Here is an 18,212-nt window from a genome sequence, read left to right as displayed (position 1 = left end):
TAGTTTGTTTGTGGGTGAGTCAATGATCACACTGACTTGGAACAAACCGCCGGTTTATTAAAAATATAACACCCGTTTTTACTGGGCTTCCAAGAAGTCCCAGACTATGGCCTATATGTCCCGATTGATGCTCTTTATTTTATCTTTTGTAGCCTATATGTACGTATTTATTGAAACTATCACAAGGTCTCATCTTGACTCTTGAAGAGATTAGCAGATGATCTTTAGTAGGCATAGCTTCCTCTTCTGCAACATTAGATTGATGTAAAATGATTATGACAACACTTGTTATATTAAAACGTCATTCATAAGCCTTTACAAGTGAGACATCCGATTCGCTTGGCATCGATTGATAAACTTTTCAGCACCACAGTGAAGGCCAGCTCCAACTTACGACGTACCTTTGGAAGTATCTCTTAAGGGAACTGTTAATGTATAGTCTGGGAAACACTCGTAACACAGGCGGTTTCCCTTTTAAAGGTATACCTTAGAAACCTTCATAAAACGTTTAGGTACATCGAAACTCGGAAACGCAGCCCTGATTAACACTCCAAGACTATGGAGTGCAGCACTGTGTAGCACGGGGAGCGGTAATGATGCAATGGACACATACTATCCAGATGTGAATACATGTTCCTATCAAAATCACATTTTCAAAAGAAAGGGTTGTGCTCTTCTGTTAGCCAACAGGTTTATTCAGCCAAAACAGAAGTGGGTAAGTCTAAATGATTTCTGTTAGGGAACAAATTACATTAATGTAAGATCAGAACTATTTTGTTTGTGCGTCTTTAGAAAATATTTACATATACCAGTGAATGCGGATCTTCATTCCCCAAATGATTACTCTACCGAGGACTCCCTGTGTCTAACACGTTGAGCGGCCGAGCCGTAGCGCTGAACAGTGAATTGAGAGAGACCAGGCTGTGCTCCTGAAAAAGCCATACCTCCAAGCAGTGTGAGGAGAAACCACTCGGTGTTCATGAAGAAACCATACTTCTGAGCAGTGCGAGGAGAGACCATGTGGTGCTCATGAAGAAACCATTCTGCTGAGCAGTGTGAGGAGAGACCACTCAGTGCTCCTGGAAGAGCCACGCCTCCTTGCAGTTTGAGGAGAGACCATGTGGTGCTTGTGGAGAAACCATAATTCTGAGCAGTTTGAGGAGAGATCATGCGGTGCTCATGTAGAAACCGTACCTCTAAGCAGTGTGATGAGAGAGACCACACGGTGCTCCTGGAGAAACCATACCTCTAAGCAGTGTGATGAGAGAGACCACGCGGTGCTCCTGGAGGAGCTGGTCCAGCTTGTACTGCAGGCAGTGATCTGTGTACGCCTCCAGAGTGTTCTTCAGCAGTATCCGCCCAGCCATCAACAGGTGGTGCAGCCAATCAGGAATATGGAACACCACGCGTCCTGTCAAAGACATCGCCGACAGTCAAGGCAGTTCCTCACAGAGGTTGTCAGCAAGATTCAAGACCTAAATTTCCAGCCCAGACCCACAACTAGGGGCTATGAACCCAATCTTCATAATTTTAATTCTCTCACACAGAGATTCATTCTGCTTAAGTTCTGTGCTTTCATGATATTTTTAATAACATGAAAGCATTTTAATAATTTAAATGTCCTGGTTGCCCTGAATAACTACATTCTGACACTTTACAAATGGAAATATATGCATTTACTTTGGTATAGTTATTATAGATAGATGGAAACTCACTGAAACATCTAACAATAAAAAAATCTAAATAATAAACAATATGGCACACCATAGCGTGCTTAGCTTATGCCTGTCAACAGAACTGCTTATATAAATGCACTTGATGCATGTCTGCTGGATACCTGATCTGAAGGAATACAGTGTGTTCAATATACAGGGGAAGCATCAGGAATTTTGAAAAGATCTCACATTGGGCCCCACCACCCCAGGTCAGCCCATCTCTGCACAATTACAGCAGAACTTTTTGAGGGTCCCTGTCAGTTAGGACCCTTGGAAACCTAATTTTCCAAACCATATGGAACCCTATATCTTTTTAGGGTTTTTTTGTGCAAATATTATCATTATATAGTGCCAGATATTTATTTAAGCAATGCAAGCTCTGTAAGGTATTCAAGGGTAAAACAGACACACCCCAACTCAAACCAACAACCCTCTCTGGTTGTGGAGTCCAGCGTCGGATCCACTGCACTGCCCTGCCCTCTTGTCCACGTACCCATGTACATTAGGTAGTCGTAGACCCCCTCCACCGTGATCATCTCCATGAAATAGTTCTGGTTGTGCTTCTTCTCAGCTGCCTCGGATCGGTTGGCGTTGTTTTTGAACAGCTCGTTGTAAAGCTGCTCAGAGGAAGAGGAGAGATCAGCACTGACAGAACTGGCTTGGGGGCATTGATGAGAACACCACACTAGAATGTGCTTTCATAAGAAACCTCAGAATTCCACATAGTAATACCACAGCCAAACTTGCATTATATTTACTTATTCAATCAGAAGATGGCCACAACCAGGGTCACAAGCATAGCTTATTTCAGACTAACTACTGGAAACGGAGTCACTAATAAAACGTGACACCTCCAACCAATCTGGGATTTGGCTCCAATTCTCCCATTCCTAATTATTGGTTCCAGGCTCCAAGCCTGAGGAATAGTGACATAATAACACCAGGGAAGTGAGGATTGAGTAAAATATGTATATGCCCTAAAAGCCAGCAGTTTCAACAGCTAACACTCTCGTTTAACGTTTGGCTATCTGAATCCCGAACCCAAGTGCATTAAAACATCTCACTTATCCAAGATATATATTTATTTGACTTAATTTGATAATTATTATCAAAGATATCAATTAGAAATTAAATTGTCAAATTTGCTGATAGGCGGAACAACCTATTGGATCAACCTTTATCAAAATGTACAACTCACAGCCAGATTAAAACGAAGGAATTCCTTAAAGGAGTAACATGATGGTTGAATGTGACACTTGCCAATTGCCTTTAGGCAACAACAAAACAAATGTGCATAATTCTTTTATTTTTTATTCAGTCGTTAAAATGTATTTTAAAACGTATTTTTCTAAGCCTGAATTTCCCACTATAAAAGTTCACCCGAACTGTCTGGGCGTGGTAATGAGAACTGTCAGTTAGCTATGATTGACAGAACGTTCCCCGTTACCATAGCTACCTCCATGATACGTGCTCATCTTGGGAGACTGAATTTTCACAAGCTAGCTAACTTAGTATATCAAGTATCGATAGCTAAGGACGTTGACTTATATCCAATAATAATTTTTGCTAGCTAGCTAGTCAAGTTAAGATAAAACCACAACTATAATGTCCTCATGAAAGCAAACTAGCTAGCTAACGTTATCGATAACATTACATTATGAAAGCAAACTACATAGCTAGCTAACATTAACTAGCTAGCTATAAATTAATATAACCAACCAGAGATAGTCTAATAGTCCTTAAAAGGCACTCTGACTGACAGTAGGGAAGGCAAAACTTAGCTTTAGAATGTCGCCAGCAGTATATGCGCGTGAGCTCGACAATAATTGCCTTTTTTTTTTTTTTTAGTTCATTACAGTGGTGATTGAAGTGACAATAATTAAGTGGTGCTGTGCTGTTAGCCTTTACTGATCACCGTACAAGGTTAATGTGAAGTAGATAGCACAATTGGACAGCACTAACCCATAAAAATGTACTTTGAATGATACTTGCTCAATCGAAAGGTAAATCTGAAAAACATTTGATTATAGTCAGCGGCACCAAAATTTTCTTTCACACCCTCAATAAACGGCAAAAGTCCCAGTAGAAGATTGAATTAAACCTTTTAAAGTTATATATTTTCTGAAACATTATCGGTTCCGCTTGGCCACAGTGAGTGAAACTAGGCGATCTGAGCGTATAGTTTCTACATAAATTACGTCAGAAGGATTCAGCCTTGTTGCTTGCTACCTAAACTTGACAGCACACCTGTAGCAGGACGGTGTGTCCAGTCAGATTTCTTTACGGGGCGTGGAAAGGGGAGAGGTTACTGTACTTGTGACAGACTAAGTCAATAACATTCTCAACCGTTTGAAAATAGGACGATAAATTTAAAACGCATATTTCTCCAAAAATAAAGAACGGACATATTTAATACTTTACTCATCGTGTTTCTTCAATGCCTCTTGTGAAAATAGCACATAAACCGACAAAGTGTGAAAACCACCATGTTACTCCTTTAAATTACAAGTAATCAACGTCTAATTTAATCTAATCTAAAGTTCAACCACATTAAACAACAAATGTTACAGACATGGACAGGTTACAGTCACAAAAGAAATGAATGAAAGAAAATACCAAACTACAGCTTGTTTCTACCTAGTTAGTCCCAAGAAAACCTAGATCGAAAAACCACAAGAGGGCAGAATATTCCAAAAAGCCAGGGATAAAAATGTAAAATTGCCAGATGAGCTGTAAGACCAAGAAAGTCAGACCCTGTGCACACAAAACAGAGAAAAAGGCCAGCCCCAGATGAAAGGTTCAGATTTCCCGGATGCCACCAGCAGATATCAACCCCAATATCCACTCACAGATGTTACCAAGCAGACATTAACTCGCTGATGTCAAGTGTAGAAAGGTCCACATTTTATATAGTTGAAAAAGGGGGAGGGACACCCCCTCTTCTCCTGGCCCATGCATACTGAATGAATGATGATGTGGGTATGAAAGGGTTGGAGGTATGGGAGAGGGGTCAGACAAGGACTTTTCGGACAAGGACCGAAAGCTGACAAATTTACTTATTAAATTTGCCTAAGAATGTTGGAAGCAGGGATAGGCACTATATTATCATCAAAAGATTATTAGTTTTAGCCTCTTTATTACAAGACCAAATATGAATATTTTAGGAGGTGATCCAGCTCAGCGATTGAATACCTCTATAAAAATTGAAGTTTCCTTCGGCTTTCAACAACAGAGGTGATATCTATAGGCAAATAATTGTTAATAATTGATAAATCTATCCAGTAGTTATCTCCACCTTCAGGCCAAGCACTACGTTGATTTCCACTTGAAACTGCTTCTGAAAAATGTAAATTCCAACTGTTAGGCCTCAACAACCATTATCTATATAGACATTAAGACTTTCAATTAATTATTTCAATTAAATGCTACAGATTGGCATTTAAACTTGAAATAAAAAAGAAACCACAATCCTTGTGGCCTCTGTGGCCACGCTGGATCTCTGACCCCTAACTAGTTTCGGTGTTTCCCCAGAAAGCAATACAACTTTCAAGAAAAAAACTCCAGGACACCTCAGGTTTGTATACAGAGATAAGCTGCAGCATGCCTTTTAATAGCCCCAAGGATGTTTCCTGATGTTTGCGGAAGAAAGAACACAGCGAGAGAGAGCATTCCTATGGTAAAATAGCTCAAGCTACTCAATCACAATTGACACTGCCGGACTATGAGCAAGTCTACCAGATTAACTTATAATATCTGTCTCTGAAAGGCGAAAAAGCACAGTCGACCTTCTTGTCATTCTCGGAGGTGGGGCTCAGAATGGTGAGCTCTGGGCGGCTGGGTTTGGGCTTGGGAGACTCGCAGGAGTTGAAAAAGGACTGGATGAAGGGCTCCAGGTGCTGGCCTTTCTGGAGGGAATAAAAATACCCACACAGGCTATTCTGAGTGACTGAGAGATTTAGATATATGGCATCTAGATCACATCAAAATTAAAGTGAACGGTATATCGAACTGCCTTAGAAACAAACTTAATCGTTACAGCCAGTCCAGGATGGAAATCCTGTTTATACCAGAACAAAATATGCACGCGAAGTATAGTGCCTGAAAGCAACTGCCTGGACAATAACTAGCATTTATCAATCTGCCCAAAATTTTTGGTCCAAAAATGGAGGGTCCTCTGAGTTTGACTTTGTTCTTGGTATGTCCAACTAAACATCTTCCCCGGAATGATTTTTAACTAATTGACTTGATCCAGGAAACACAAAAGCTACTCCCTGTTCCAGTTGGATATGCTAGACCCACGTATGTTAGCTAAGCAGTGAGGTAAACTACTGATCAGTATTTTAAGTAGAACCTATGGTCGCCTGGTCTACACACAACCTGGTTAAGACTAAATTTACCTGCCACAAGTGGCATTTATGCACATTAACCAGCTGGGACATGTTTAGCTCTGTTCACAGGACTAGTTTGCTCCAGCACTTCCTTTATGCGTTTCCTACACCTGACAGAAAAACCACATCACCCACCTCCTTGATCAATTTCCCAGGGACCGATTTGATGATTTTCCCTGTTTAAGAGAAAGAAAAAACATAAGTGTGTATAAACGCTAATCAAATTGCTCTTGGCAGGAGACTCAGTGCCAGTGATACTGTATTATGTGGAAAGGTTCTGACCTAGACTGACATCTGGCAGCATCTTGTCTAAGAACTGGGACTCCATGCTGTGGGGGGACAAGAAGTCTGCCAGCAGCTGGCTGTTGCTGAGTTCAGGGTGCTGCAGCAGTTTCTGTTGGGGGGGGGGGGGTTACACACAGAAAACAATTATTAAAGGAGTAACATGGTGGTTGAACGTGACACTTCCCAGTTGTCTTTAGGCAACAACAAAACAAATGTGCATAATTTTTTTATTATTCAGCCATTTCAATGTACTTTAAAACGTATTTTTCTAAGCCTACATTTCCCACTATATAAGTTCACCCGAACCGTATGGGTGTGGTAATGAGAACGGTCAGTTAGCTATGATTGACAGACCTTGCCCCGTTACCATAGCTACCCCCATGATACGCGCTCTTTTTGGGAGACTGAATTTTCACAAGCTAGCTAGCTTAGTAGTATATCAAGTATCGATAGATAGCTAAGGTAAGGACGTTGACTTATATCCAATTATAATTTTTTCTATCTAGCTAGCCAAGTTAAGATAAAAGCACAACTATAACATCCTCATAAAAGCAAACTAGCTAGCTAACGTTATCGATGACATTATCTTATGAAAGCAAACTACCTAGCTAGCTAACGTTAGCTGGCTAGCTAAATGAATATAACCAGAAATAATCGTCCTTAAAAGGACCTAACGTTAGTCAAATATTTGCATTATCTTGCCTGTAAGCCAGCGGCGCAAACTATGGGTCTCCAGGTATCTATGGGTTTACGGGGTGTGGAAAGGGGAGTGGTTACTGTAATCGTGACGCACCAAGTTGACAACGTTCCCAACCGGTTGAAAATAGATAAATGATAATAGAAAAACGATAAATTTAAAACGCATATTTCTCCAAAAATACAGAACGGACATATTTAATACTTTACTCATTGTGTTTCTTCAATGCCTCTTGTGCAAATAGCACATAAAACCGAGAAAGTGTGAAAATCACCATGGTACTGCTTTAATTAAAAATCATTCATTTTGGCCAGTGAGGTGGATCTTATTAAGATACTGTTTCAGTGTGTGGCTAGGCCCCATGGTCTGGTTTCAAACCCAGTTGGTCTCGGGGAAGCTGCGGCAAGTTTGCCGCACAAGGCAGCATTTAACTTCTCCATTGAGGTTGGGATTTTGCAAGTGTGGTGACTTTAGACTCTCTCATTGCACACCAGTGACCACTTCTGGTCAACTGCTCACCTGTAGTCTGCTTAGCCAAGCTGCTCATGTGCAATATTTAACAACCAATACTGGCTTAAAGGTCTAGGGAAATGAAAACTGTCAATTCTTTGCTGATGTGTTATTTTAGTAGCCTACTTTTTTTTGACCACAAATGGTCAAAAATATTTTTAAATAATTCTTGCAAAAACAAAAAAGTAAAAAGGACTGTGCTGAGACTGGCTTGCTTTCCCCCTTGGCTGAACGGCATGTTTTCAGTGGGTGATCAATGTTACCAGCGATCTGATATACAGTGCATCACTAAGACCCAAAGACCAGTGAAATCCTTTCTACCTAGCTAGTGGTAGTCAAATAGCATTTAAGCTTAGATATGCAGAATCAAAGCCTTTATTTATTCAGGTGTAATATCCAGAGTTTAAGACTGCTATCAAGTCCAATGTTAGTGTACACTAGCTCAATGTTACAATGTTATTACACATTGAATGATCTGCAGGTGTAACTATACCTAGCATGATAGCTTATGCTGCTTTCTTTAGTGTTGTCTGGTAGCCTAATGTTGGTGGTACTACTGCATGAAATCATAGTTGTTTCAAACTAAGCAGGTAAACGTCACAAGCCACACAACATCGGTCATTGCAGGAAAATGCAAGCGCCAGCAGTAATTTTATTTGTTAGGTGATAAGGTGATATTAGGTTATAATGGTTATAATTGGGTTAAAAACTTAATATTTATTTCAAGAAGATGAATGTCACACTTCTGGGGAATATAACCACTGTTTGAATACAGTTTCCCAGATTTTTAAGTGGTCTTTAAAAGTAACCTTTGTTCTGGTACAAAACATTTATTTTATGAAACACTGTATGAATCATTCCCTTGTTTCAAACATCTTAACACTTTTCCAGGATCTGCCTTTTATGTATTCATTTTCAATGAAAAAAAAAAAACATTTTTTTCACATCTAAAGAATATGCTTTCAAAGACTATGAACAAACACTTTGTAAAATGACCGACAAGCCAAACACCACCAGCATTTTAAAAAATGTATTTGTTGCCAAGTTAATACCTGCAGGTATTCTTGGAACTCCTCTCGCTTGGACATTAGAAACTCGTAGTTCTTTGGTCCGATTATTCTTTTGGAAGGAAGTTGTGCGTCTGGGAAGGAGCCTTTAAATGCAGAAATGCAATAAGCCGAGTGAAATACTTAAATTCAAGGGTATTGACATTTCATTCTTATCTGCCTGGAACTTGTAATTCATTTCAATTTTCAAAATTGCCTTTACGGAGTTGATTTCATATGCTTGGAAATCCGACCAAATATTTATCATCGGTTTATCATTCTCACAGTGCTACCCTTTGCATCTGTGAAATAGACCTTAAATTATCCAATTCAAAAATTCAACACCAAATTGGCTTGCTCTTCTCCTCTAGTCTCAAGTTCTTTCAACCTAGACAAAACCCCTAAAACATCTTAGCATAAAAAGTACCACCTGCCAACAACATTCACACGGTTTCAAAGTAGTAAAGTTATCTTATTGATCCCACTAACTCACTTTTTTTTTTTAAGTCGCAGTTGCTTAACATGTTTAAAGGGGAATTACACTTTATAACACTTCTGCTTCTCATGACTGACATTGTCCTTCTAATGAATGTGTCGCCCTTCATTTTTTGATTAGTTATCTCATTTTAAATGTTGAATGTTAGAAACAAAGACCTATTTTTTTAGCGCAAGTCCACATAGTATGGTTTCCGGTTTTCTCTTCTTCGATTTCGTTTCGCGGCAAAATCGAGAAGAAGCGAAGCAAAACATTCCATTAACTTAGCATTGAAATCGAACAAACTAACATCTGCTAGCTTTTGTTTGATGCAATATCGGTGTAATAATGAGGTGCATTTTACCCGGTTGTTATAATGCCCCCGTTAAACTTGCCTTGAAAGCACATTTTCAAAGTTTTGCACGCGATGCAACTTTGTGCCAGACATGGCTGGATGTAATCAGACACCCCAACATAACAGCCGAAGAAGTTCACAAAAGAGGACTAAGGGTATGCAGCGACTACTATGAAGGCACTGACTACCAAGGCGACCATCAGAAGCCTGGAGCTGTACCCACTGTTTTCCCATCGTTAGTCGAACCACTCGAGGTAGGTACTATGCGTGCTGGCTAACGCTATCGCGTCTGTCTGTGATACATAGGATGTCTACCACCAGTTGCCGTTTGTCCTGGGAATAGCCTGTGGTTCCTCAATCTCGGCCCGCTCCTGACTCACTCTCGCTCTCGCATGATCAGCCTGCAAATTAGCCAGCTCTTCTTCTGTGTATTCTAGCTCGTATCAATAGGGCACAACAATCCCATGATCAAAAACAAAATCTCCTTCCTCCTCAGACATTTTTGGTTTCGCTAGCTAGTAGTCATACAACACTATTTCTACGACCAACCTAATGTTATCGTCTGCAGGTACGCCCACATCAGAAGTCGCGCAATGATATGCATCCTCGATTTCGACACTAAACTGCCTGGGTCTATTTACTACATTTGTAAAGGAAAACAACAAAACAGCATAAAATATTAACATAATGAAATAACTAATTGAAAAATGAAGGGTGACACATTCATTAGAAGGACAATAAAGTCCTTCTCATAAGTCAGTCATGAGAAGCAGAAGTGTTAAAAAGTGTAATTCCCCTTTAAGTTGTTGCATCTTACTTGCTTGTTTTGCATCTAAAACATACCACTTAGACTCCGCTATGTGCCACCACTACACTGCCTACAATTCCTTTTAGTTGTTAGGCTTTTATTGGACTTCAGTGGGCAGGGAGCATGGAATGACTCAATAAATAAAAAATACCTAAAATCTAGACTTGGCAGTTAGCTACATATCATGCTAGCTAGCAACTAGCTAGCCGCATGACATTCTCTATTTACTTGCTAGAAAGCCGCGTGGAATTTTAGTGACTGGTGATCTGTGGTGTGTCTTCAGACTCTACTTTAAACAGTAACTTCTGCACTAGCCATGGTTCACCTTACATTGATGGGTAACCAAGCTGTCTAGTCAAGCAGAGCATCTCGTTTTGTTCAATAGCCCTCTGGGTGGGGGGTCAGGAGACTGCATGTGCGGACAAACAGTAATTCCCCACCCATTCAATGCTCTGATTGAAAAAATTACACTTTAAGAGTTACTGGCTCTTCAGAGTGTGCGTGGCTGCCTTGGGGACATGAAACAGAGACCAATTTGTTTTAGGAGGAGTTCCCCCTTTAAGGTTAATGTTTACTTTATTGTCTCCCAAGGAAGAAAATTGTCTTAAATCTATGCCTGAAGAAAACAGTGGGTTTCCGTAATTCACATATTATACTGTAGATACTGTACATTCAGAATTATTTGGTCCTCAATAGCCTTAACATTACTGTTCATAGAATGGTGTTTGAATACAACAGGATAAAAAGACAATACACACAAAATAACTACATGTACCAACCGTGGAACTCGGTGAGCTTGGACTCCAGGACGTAGAACTCAAGATATCGCCGGTAAACAGACCAGTGTTCGGTCGCATGGCCCACTAAGAATAAAGAAAACTCAAATCAACTCCATAAATCACTGGATATATCATAATAACAATAAGAAGAAGAAGAATTGAAAAAACAATTCACAATACAGTACAATAACATGTACGGCAGACAGTGTGGATGTGGTTTGACCAGGGTTCTCACGGCATGGCGCCTGGTCTCATCTCACCTGCCTTCCTGTCGTTGCGCTCCACGTCAATGCAGAACACCGGGATCCGCTCCTTCTTCACCTCGTCGTCGAAGAAGTCCACGTAGGGGATGACGATGCTCCAGGCCGACAGGTTTCGGGGGGTGCTGGGGGTGCTGACCGCCTCCATGGGGGAGTCGTCCTCCAGCACCATGATGGCCTCCTCCACCTGGGCGCTCCCAAGGAGAGGGAAGGGCGGTTAGTGGCCGAGGGGGTGCCAAATACTAACGACACGGGTACCATATCCTGGTCCTGAGAAACTCAAGTTACAGAGTTTCTACCTTTAAGCACTTGCGACTGTCACTTCTGGATTGCTTTGTGCAGATTTGATTGATTCTACCCATTGTGACCTTAATCTAACCAATACTAACACTATTCCTCCTGGTTTATGTATGGCAAAATGAATAGCAGGACCTATAGTAAAGGATTGCAGGTATGTGTGCAGTTGGACCTGTAGTTGGATCTGTAATTATGAATTTTTACAGATCACTGGACCCGTAGTTATGGATTTCCTGCAGTCATAAATGTGTTTTGTAAGCCTACATGAGCATGACAGGCACAAGACATTAGGCATTAATGAATTAATGTGTTAATCAATGAATTAATCAAATTAACCAAACAATTGGCCAATTAATGAATCCCCCATTGGTCAGTGATGGGACTCACCATATCGTCCTCCCCTTCAGCCAAGCCGTGCGAGGGCAGCATGGCGCCCTCCATGGTGGTGCTCTTGAAGACGCCCTTGATCTTGCTGCCGATGCGGCCGATGCCGAAGGACTCCCCGCGCTTGGAAGTGCTCCTGCGTGTCACACACAGCAGAGGGCGCTGTTAGGGCACCGGGGGGGGGGGGGGCACGGGTCTGAAGCGAAAGTGTCCACCAGTCATGAGCAACGTGCGCACAGCACCCGGGGCTTGAGATGTGCCCAACCCCCGGGCCATCCCCGGCCATCTACAGCCCCACATCCTCTCAGACACTCTCAACTCAACAGAGGCTCGTGGAAAAACCACAGAGAGCGGAGGTCCTGTGTCGCTGTTGGAAGGCATGAGGCTGAGTACTTTAACTGCAACTTGACACAGTAAAACTCAGGAAAAGACAAAGGTCTGAAGTGAAAACCAACACAGGTAGGTCACCGATTCACAAATGCTGGAAAAGTATGACATACAAAAAATACAAAGGAGGACACAAAAACACCAAGTCTCACGTCAAACCCCAGGCAAAAGTCCACAAATAAACCAACCAACTGAAGCACAAGCATGCCATCAGGGTAATCACCTGCAGGCAATTGCACTGATATTGCCATGGCTTGGAACAATAGCATGCAAGACGCGGTTTTGTCTTCAACACGAACAAGCACACACACACATACACAAACACACACACACACGCACACACAAGAAAACACCAGCCAAACATTACCATCTCTATTATTGAGTGTGGGGGGTCATGCTATGGTGCGAACACTCGCACAGACACATATACACATACACATACGTATACACACACCCACACACTGGAGACATGTTTCCATGTGGGGTTATGAGGACCCATGCGAGGTGACAGAGAGATATATGGCGGTAATGGACCCAGACTTACTTCAGCGCGGTGGGGAGGGAGGTGAGGATGCCGGATGGGAGGGTGGTTAGAATGGACTGGACATGAGGGAAAACTGAGGTGGGCGAAGACCCGGGGGAGATGGGCGGAGCCCCGGGGAAACGCGTGCGGTCCCTCTCCTGCCCCGAGGAGGTCGCACCCGTTTTTACGCGAGAGGAGGAGGGTGGTTGCGGGATGAACGGACTGTTGTGTCCGGGGAGGGCGGGGCAGTGGCGGAGAGCAGCAGCAGTTGCTCTCCGCCGGAGTGGGATGGAATGGGATGGGATGGGGTGGGGGGCGAGAGAGAGAGACAGACACGGGGGTTAGCGGACAGGGGCCAGCATTCGCATTCACACGTGCCGTGCGCCAAAGGGCCATTCTCTTCCTCCTCTTCTTCCGGCTCAACTTCACCTGCAGTAGAATCCATGCAGCCATTGCAACTGCCTTCATAACAAAAATCCCCTAAACCAAGACAAGCCAACTTCCTTACTCTAGCAAAAAGTGTGTTTTCCCAGCTTCTCTGTCAAAAATATGATATAAAACATCATGTAGGTTATCTAGTTGTAAAAATAAATCAACTTCTGTTAACTTTCAGGTCAAAAACTGTCCTTAAGTTAAGGTTCAAAATGTTAGCCAGTCCCATTTTCCAGTAAATCTAGACTTAAAAGACCCTTTTTACTATGGCCATTTCAAAATATTCTGTCTGCTTTTTGGTCACATTTGAGGGTCAGCATCAAAGCCGCTACATTAAATGCCAAAAAAGACATTTCAAAGGTGTGTTAAAAAGTAGTCTTTTTGTTTGATCTATCCATAATAGCAACATAACAGCATGGATTCCATCAACATTTGATGTTAACCTTGAAGTCAAACTATGCCAGTGCATCTTCTGAAAAACAGCTTGACACATTCATTTTGGATAGTGGATACTGCTCTGAAGAAAAAAAAAAGAACACTTAGTTGAGAGGCAACTTGAAGCACAAATATTGACTGAATCCAGGTCAAAATTAAGATCAATAATTCTTATTCAAAGCTGTCCCTAGATGGCCCAAGGCAAGGGGAAAAATATATGGCCCTAGGAAAAAAAAATAATTTGGGGGCCCCTCCAAAACACTGGCACCTCCTGATTCTGCTGTCAAAGTAAAGCGAGAAGGCGGGGCCCCAACGCAGTGCCTGATCTGCCGAGTGGGAGGGACGGCTCTGTTCTTATTGTTTAATCTGATTTGTTACGAAGGAGGCTCCAGTTTCCTCAGGCTGAGAGCAGGTACAGCTCCTGCTCACGTGCAGATTTTAGTAGGCAATACAGTGACAGTGGCTCGCGGCATGCAGGGGCAGGTGGGTTTAGAGGCTGAGGGTGAGGGAAGCCTAATACTCACCGGATATCATCCAAACTCAGGCTATTCCTGAAATAACAGGCACAAGATGTCACAACATCAGGACCGAGACAAAATGTTGCACCCCACACACATACATCAGACACAACGAAAACCACAAGGAGGCCTCTCTGTGCCTCTAAAACAAACAGCTGTGAGGGCCGGATAAGACGAGGTGATGACACAAGCACTGGCAGAGCCTTGGATTGGCTGTTTGCTGCTTCTTTATCAAATAAAATCAAATGAAAATTCAGCCAATTGGAAAAAGTTGGAAATGCAGTGCTAGCACCTTTGTGTGTGTGGCAAATCCAAGCTTGCTCTGATTTTTCAACCAATCAGGGCCAGAAGTTCATTATCCCATCACTGCACTTTTAAGCCAATCAGAGCCCTGTATTCTGATTACATTAAAAAATCAGAATGGATAAATCTACCAAACTACAACTTAAGCATAACTGGGAAAAAACTGAAGTTTCATCTAACTTACAAACTCAGCTTCCTTAATTGGTAACCTATTAAACAAATGACTGATTCTACAAAAAAAAGTTGAACAGTTCCAACTGAATTGGAATGGACCACACCTTCCTTGAAATAGCCTATATCAACTATCCCTGGCAAGCAAGACTATTGCCTCACTTGGTTGTACAAGGATAAATAAAGGGTAAAATGCTGATTTTTTTTTATTTTTTACTTTTGCTTTTTTGGGGAAATGGCATTCAGGCTGAGAATGACAATTTGCCTGACCAATCAGCTTGGCTACTACTTCCATAAAACTGACAAATCTCACAAACTGACAACAATCTCACTTATGGGGGCTTTCACAGCACCTATGTCCATCCAATTACAATTTTGTTGCTATCCAGTCTATATGAATCTGGCTTAAAAAAACAGGTTCAGAAATCTATGGTCAAAACTATGAGCAGAAAATTAAGAGCCCCTGACAATATGAAACTCTTCCACGGAAATTGCCCGGGATAAGAGCATCTACAAAATAAATAAGCACATGACATAAAATAGTCATAGGCATCTCATACGAGCACCTCCTAGGTTCTGCTCCTTTAAAAAAAGGACAGTGGAAATGGACTTTTCTGTGACTGCAGTCCAACAGCAATCTGTAAGACATCAGTGTAAGGTAAGGGTGGGGCTAGCACCAACCTGCTCAGTTTTGAGTTCCTGGTGGGCGATTCGGCCCCCCTCAGCAGCTGTCTGAAATACTGCAGAGAAAAGGGGGGGGGGGGGAACAAAAATAGACACCTGTAGCAGGAGCATTGTGTTCACCACCCATTTTTTCTTACATGTTACTATCGTAACAGGGTTCACAGCACTCGACGATAAACAACAGTACAATTAGCCAGAAGGGAACTGGGCACTGCCTACTGACTCTTGGTGGCCTGCAACTGCAACTACACCAGGGGTCTCAATATTGTTGTAAAAGTATATAGGGCTCATGATGGCATCCACAGCAAAAAAGAAAAATATATTCATTTTTTCAGACTTTTTTCCCATCCTCTCATCCATTATCCAACCCGCTTATTCATGATCAGGGTCATGGATGACTAGAGCCTATCCCAGCATGCATTGGCCGAGATCATACATTCAGAGTATTTTTGCCCATTCCTCCTGACAGAACTAATGTAACTCAGTCAGGTTTGCGGGCCTCCTTGCTTGGCCATTTTGTTGCAACTGGAGGTATGCTCAGGATCATTGTCCTGCTGGAAGACCCAGTTGCGACCCAGTTTTAACTTTCTAGCTGAGGTCTTGAGGTGTTGCTTCAGTATTTGTAGATAATCCTCTTTCCTTGTGATGTCATCTATGTTCTGAACACCCCCACAACATGATGCTGGCACCCCCATGCTTCACAGTTGGGATTGTGTTCTTCATATTAAAAGCCTCATCCTTTTTCCTCCATACATAGCGCAGATCATTATGGCCAAACAGTTCAATTTGCTTCATCTGATGTGAACAAAGTAGATGCCCTAATTGACTTGCCAAAATAAATGTATGGTAACATGAAATGTGCGGAGTTATGAAAAAACTGAGTTTGAATATCTTTAGCCTAGGTGTATGTAAAAATTGTGGCCACAAATGTAAGGGAAAAGTGAAATTGTTTAAGGAGACTCATCAATACGACCTCCTGCAAGTGATTCACATCACTCACATTTTGCAGGGCACACAGCATATTGCTATTATTGGACACACTGTATAATAAATTGCATTCACTTTAACCTGAAGTTCCTCTTCGACTCTAAACCACTAGACATCTAGCAGTTTTCAGGTCCTCACATATACACTAATGCCGTCACAAAATACACAATTGTATCATTGTAGGCTACACAAGCCAGAGGCACATCCATAACAACCGAGACAGATAGCAATCCATACAGAGCCACACTACTGGAGGAAATTGGCTTTAGCCCTCTTTTGCAGCCTCCTGTATAACTATGTATAACTGTTAACACAGAGGAAAGGTTAAAACAATATTTTGAAGTCAGATAATCTGACTGATAACATGAAACAAATCCTGTTCCAGTAGCACCAGGACACACGTCCGTTTGCCACTCAGATCCTTCCGCTGTTGCTGTATCAGAGGGGATTCTTACAATGACATAAAGAAAAACAAGAGGACCATAATATTCAGAAGCAGCTCCCATTGGAGTATCACTTGTTGTTGAGTGACGGGGGATGGAAGGGGCAATGTTTACCTCATCGCTGTGGCAGAACATGGGGGTGAAGACGTTCTCCAGCAGGGACAGGACGTGCTCGTAGGCCTCAAAAAGGCAGCGCATGGTCTGGAGCCTCACCACGCCCGTGTACGGCCCCTCAGCGACTGAAGTGGGGACAAAAGAGACCAGGGAGGAGGGAGGTCACATGACCTGAGCTCTGCCTCTGCCTTCACAACAAATTGACCCAAAAACAGCTTTTATTTTTATGGACGGCACAAGCAAGCAGTCAAGCAAGCAGGAAGAAAGTGAATAGACTGATTTATTTTCACCCTCAAGAGGACTGGTGTGCTAGAGCACAACCTCCCAGAATTAGGGAGGATATATTTCAGTAATGAGATGGAATTACAGTTGTAATTGACCATTCTAAATTGGGGAGAAAAATAAGATGATGATGATTATTATTATTGTTAATAATAATAATAATAATAATGTAAAGCACATAAAGTGTACATGTATAAAACAACACCCAGAAGCCTACTGACCAGCCAGTCTTAAAAAAAAGGCAACAACCCCCCTGCATACTGTTTTGTATCTCCTCAACGATGAAGGGGTCGAAGCGGATCTTGTCGACGCTCTCCTCCAGGCAGTAGGTCTCATAGATTTTCTTCACCTCCTCGTGAAGCATCAGCATCTCAGAGTCGCTCAGCTCTGGGCACAGAATCTTATCATTGAACTCCTCTGGAGGCAAAGGAAAGCACAACTGCAGGTTACCCATGAATGTCTTATACTGTTGATTTCAGCATAGAATATATGGTTCTTGAGATTAAGACCAGAGATTTGTGTCCCCTACAGGGGACAAAAATTAATCCTTGGGTCTTAAGAGGCTATACACTACTTATGTTTTCTCAGCCCCACTGCTTTTTAAAAAATATATATTTTTAGGCTTCAGCTTTATTGGACAGGACAGTGTGCAGAGATAGGAAGACTGGGCAGTGAGAGAGGGAGAGACGTGACAAATGTCACGCGGCTAGATTCGAACCGCTGACATCACAGCTCACAGTGAGCATGTGGACAGTTCTGCACAGGCTAGGCTGAGCCATTGAGAGCTGAGGGAGCTGCCCCCTCCTTACCCACAGTGAGGCAGAATTGCAGAACGTGGACCGCGCCCTCCTGCTTCAGGAAGTTCATGAAGCGGAACAGCAGGTCCTGCTGCTCGCGGATCTCCTTCAGCTCCAGCTTCAGCACCTGGGGGAGG

At 42.3% G+C, this 18,212-nt stretch overlaps 1 protein-coding gene across 8 annotated transcripts in view; it reads right to left on the bottom strand.

Moving 5' to 3' along the window:
• Nucleotides 1-18,212, bottom strand: part of LOC135253808 (sorting nexin-14-like) — a 32,276-nt gene that overhangs the window by 3,469 nt on the left and 10,595 nt on the right. For 4 of the 8 annotated variants that reach the window (XM_064333588.1, XM_064333623.1, XM_064333595.1 and 1 more), the window contains exons 13-27: nucleotides 18,088-18,202; nucleotides 17,540-17,695; nucleotides 16,997-17,121; nucleotides 15,450-15,508; nucleotides 14,301-14,327; nucleotides 12,931-13,131; nucleotides 12,003-12,135; nucleotides 11,319-11,505; nucleotides 11,059-11,142; nucleotides 8,648-8,748; nucleotides 6,386-6,497; nucleotides 6,239-6,279; nucleotides 5,501-5,620; nucleotides 2,209-2,332; nucleotides 1,247-1,411 (exon numbers count right to left, since the gene is read on the bottom strand). In XM_064333588.1, the coding sequence (XP_064189658.1) occupies nucleotides 1,247-1,411; nucleotides 2,209-2,332; nucleotides 5,501-5,620; nucleotides 6,239-6,279; nucleotides 6,386-6,497; nucleotides 8,648-8,748; nucleotides 11,059-11,142; nucleotides 11,319-11,505; nucleotides 12,003-12,135; nucleotides 12,931-13,131; nucleotides 14,301-14,327; nucleotides 15,450-15,508; nucleotides 16,997-17,121; nucleotides 17,540-17,695; nucleotides 18,088-18,202 (1,750 nt within the window). Of the gene's footprint in view, nucleotides 1-1,246; nucleotides 1,412-2,126; nucleotides 2,333-5,500; nucleotides 5,621-6,238; nucleotides 6,280-6,385; nucleotides 6,498-8,647; nucleotides 8,749-11,058; nucleotides 11,143-11,318; nucleotides 11,506-12,002; nucleotides 12,136-12,930; nucleotides 13,132-14,300; nucleotides 14,328-15,449; nucleotides 15,509-16,996; nucleotides 17,122-17,539; nucleotides 17,696-18,087; nucleotides 18,203-18,212 lie in introns of those variants that run through there. The other 4 variants (XM_064333647.1, XM_064333632.1, XM_064333614.1 and 1 more) reach the window with 4 other exon arrangements.

The sequence above is a fragment of the Anguilla rostrata genome, chromosome 1 (assembly GCF_018555375.3).
Source record: "Anguilla rostrata isolate EN2019 chromosome 1, ASM1855537v3, whole genome shotgun sequence".
Taxonomy (NCBI): domain Eukaryota; kingdom Metazoa; phylum Chordata; class Actinopteri; order Anguilliformes; family Anguillidae; genus Anguilla; species Anguilla rostrata.
Note: the sequence above shows the minus strand (reverse complement) of the source record. Positions and strands in the feature narration are given on the sequence as shown.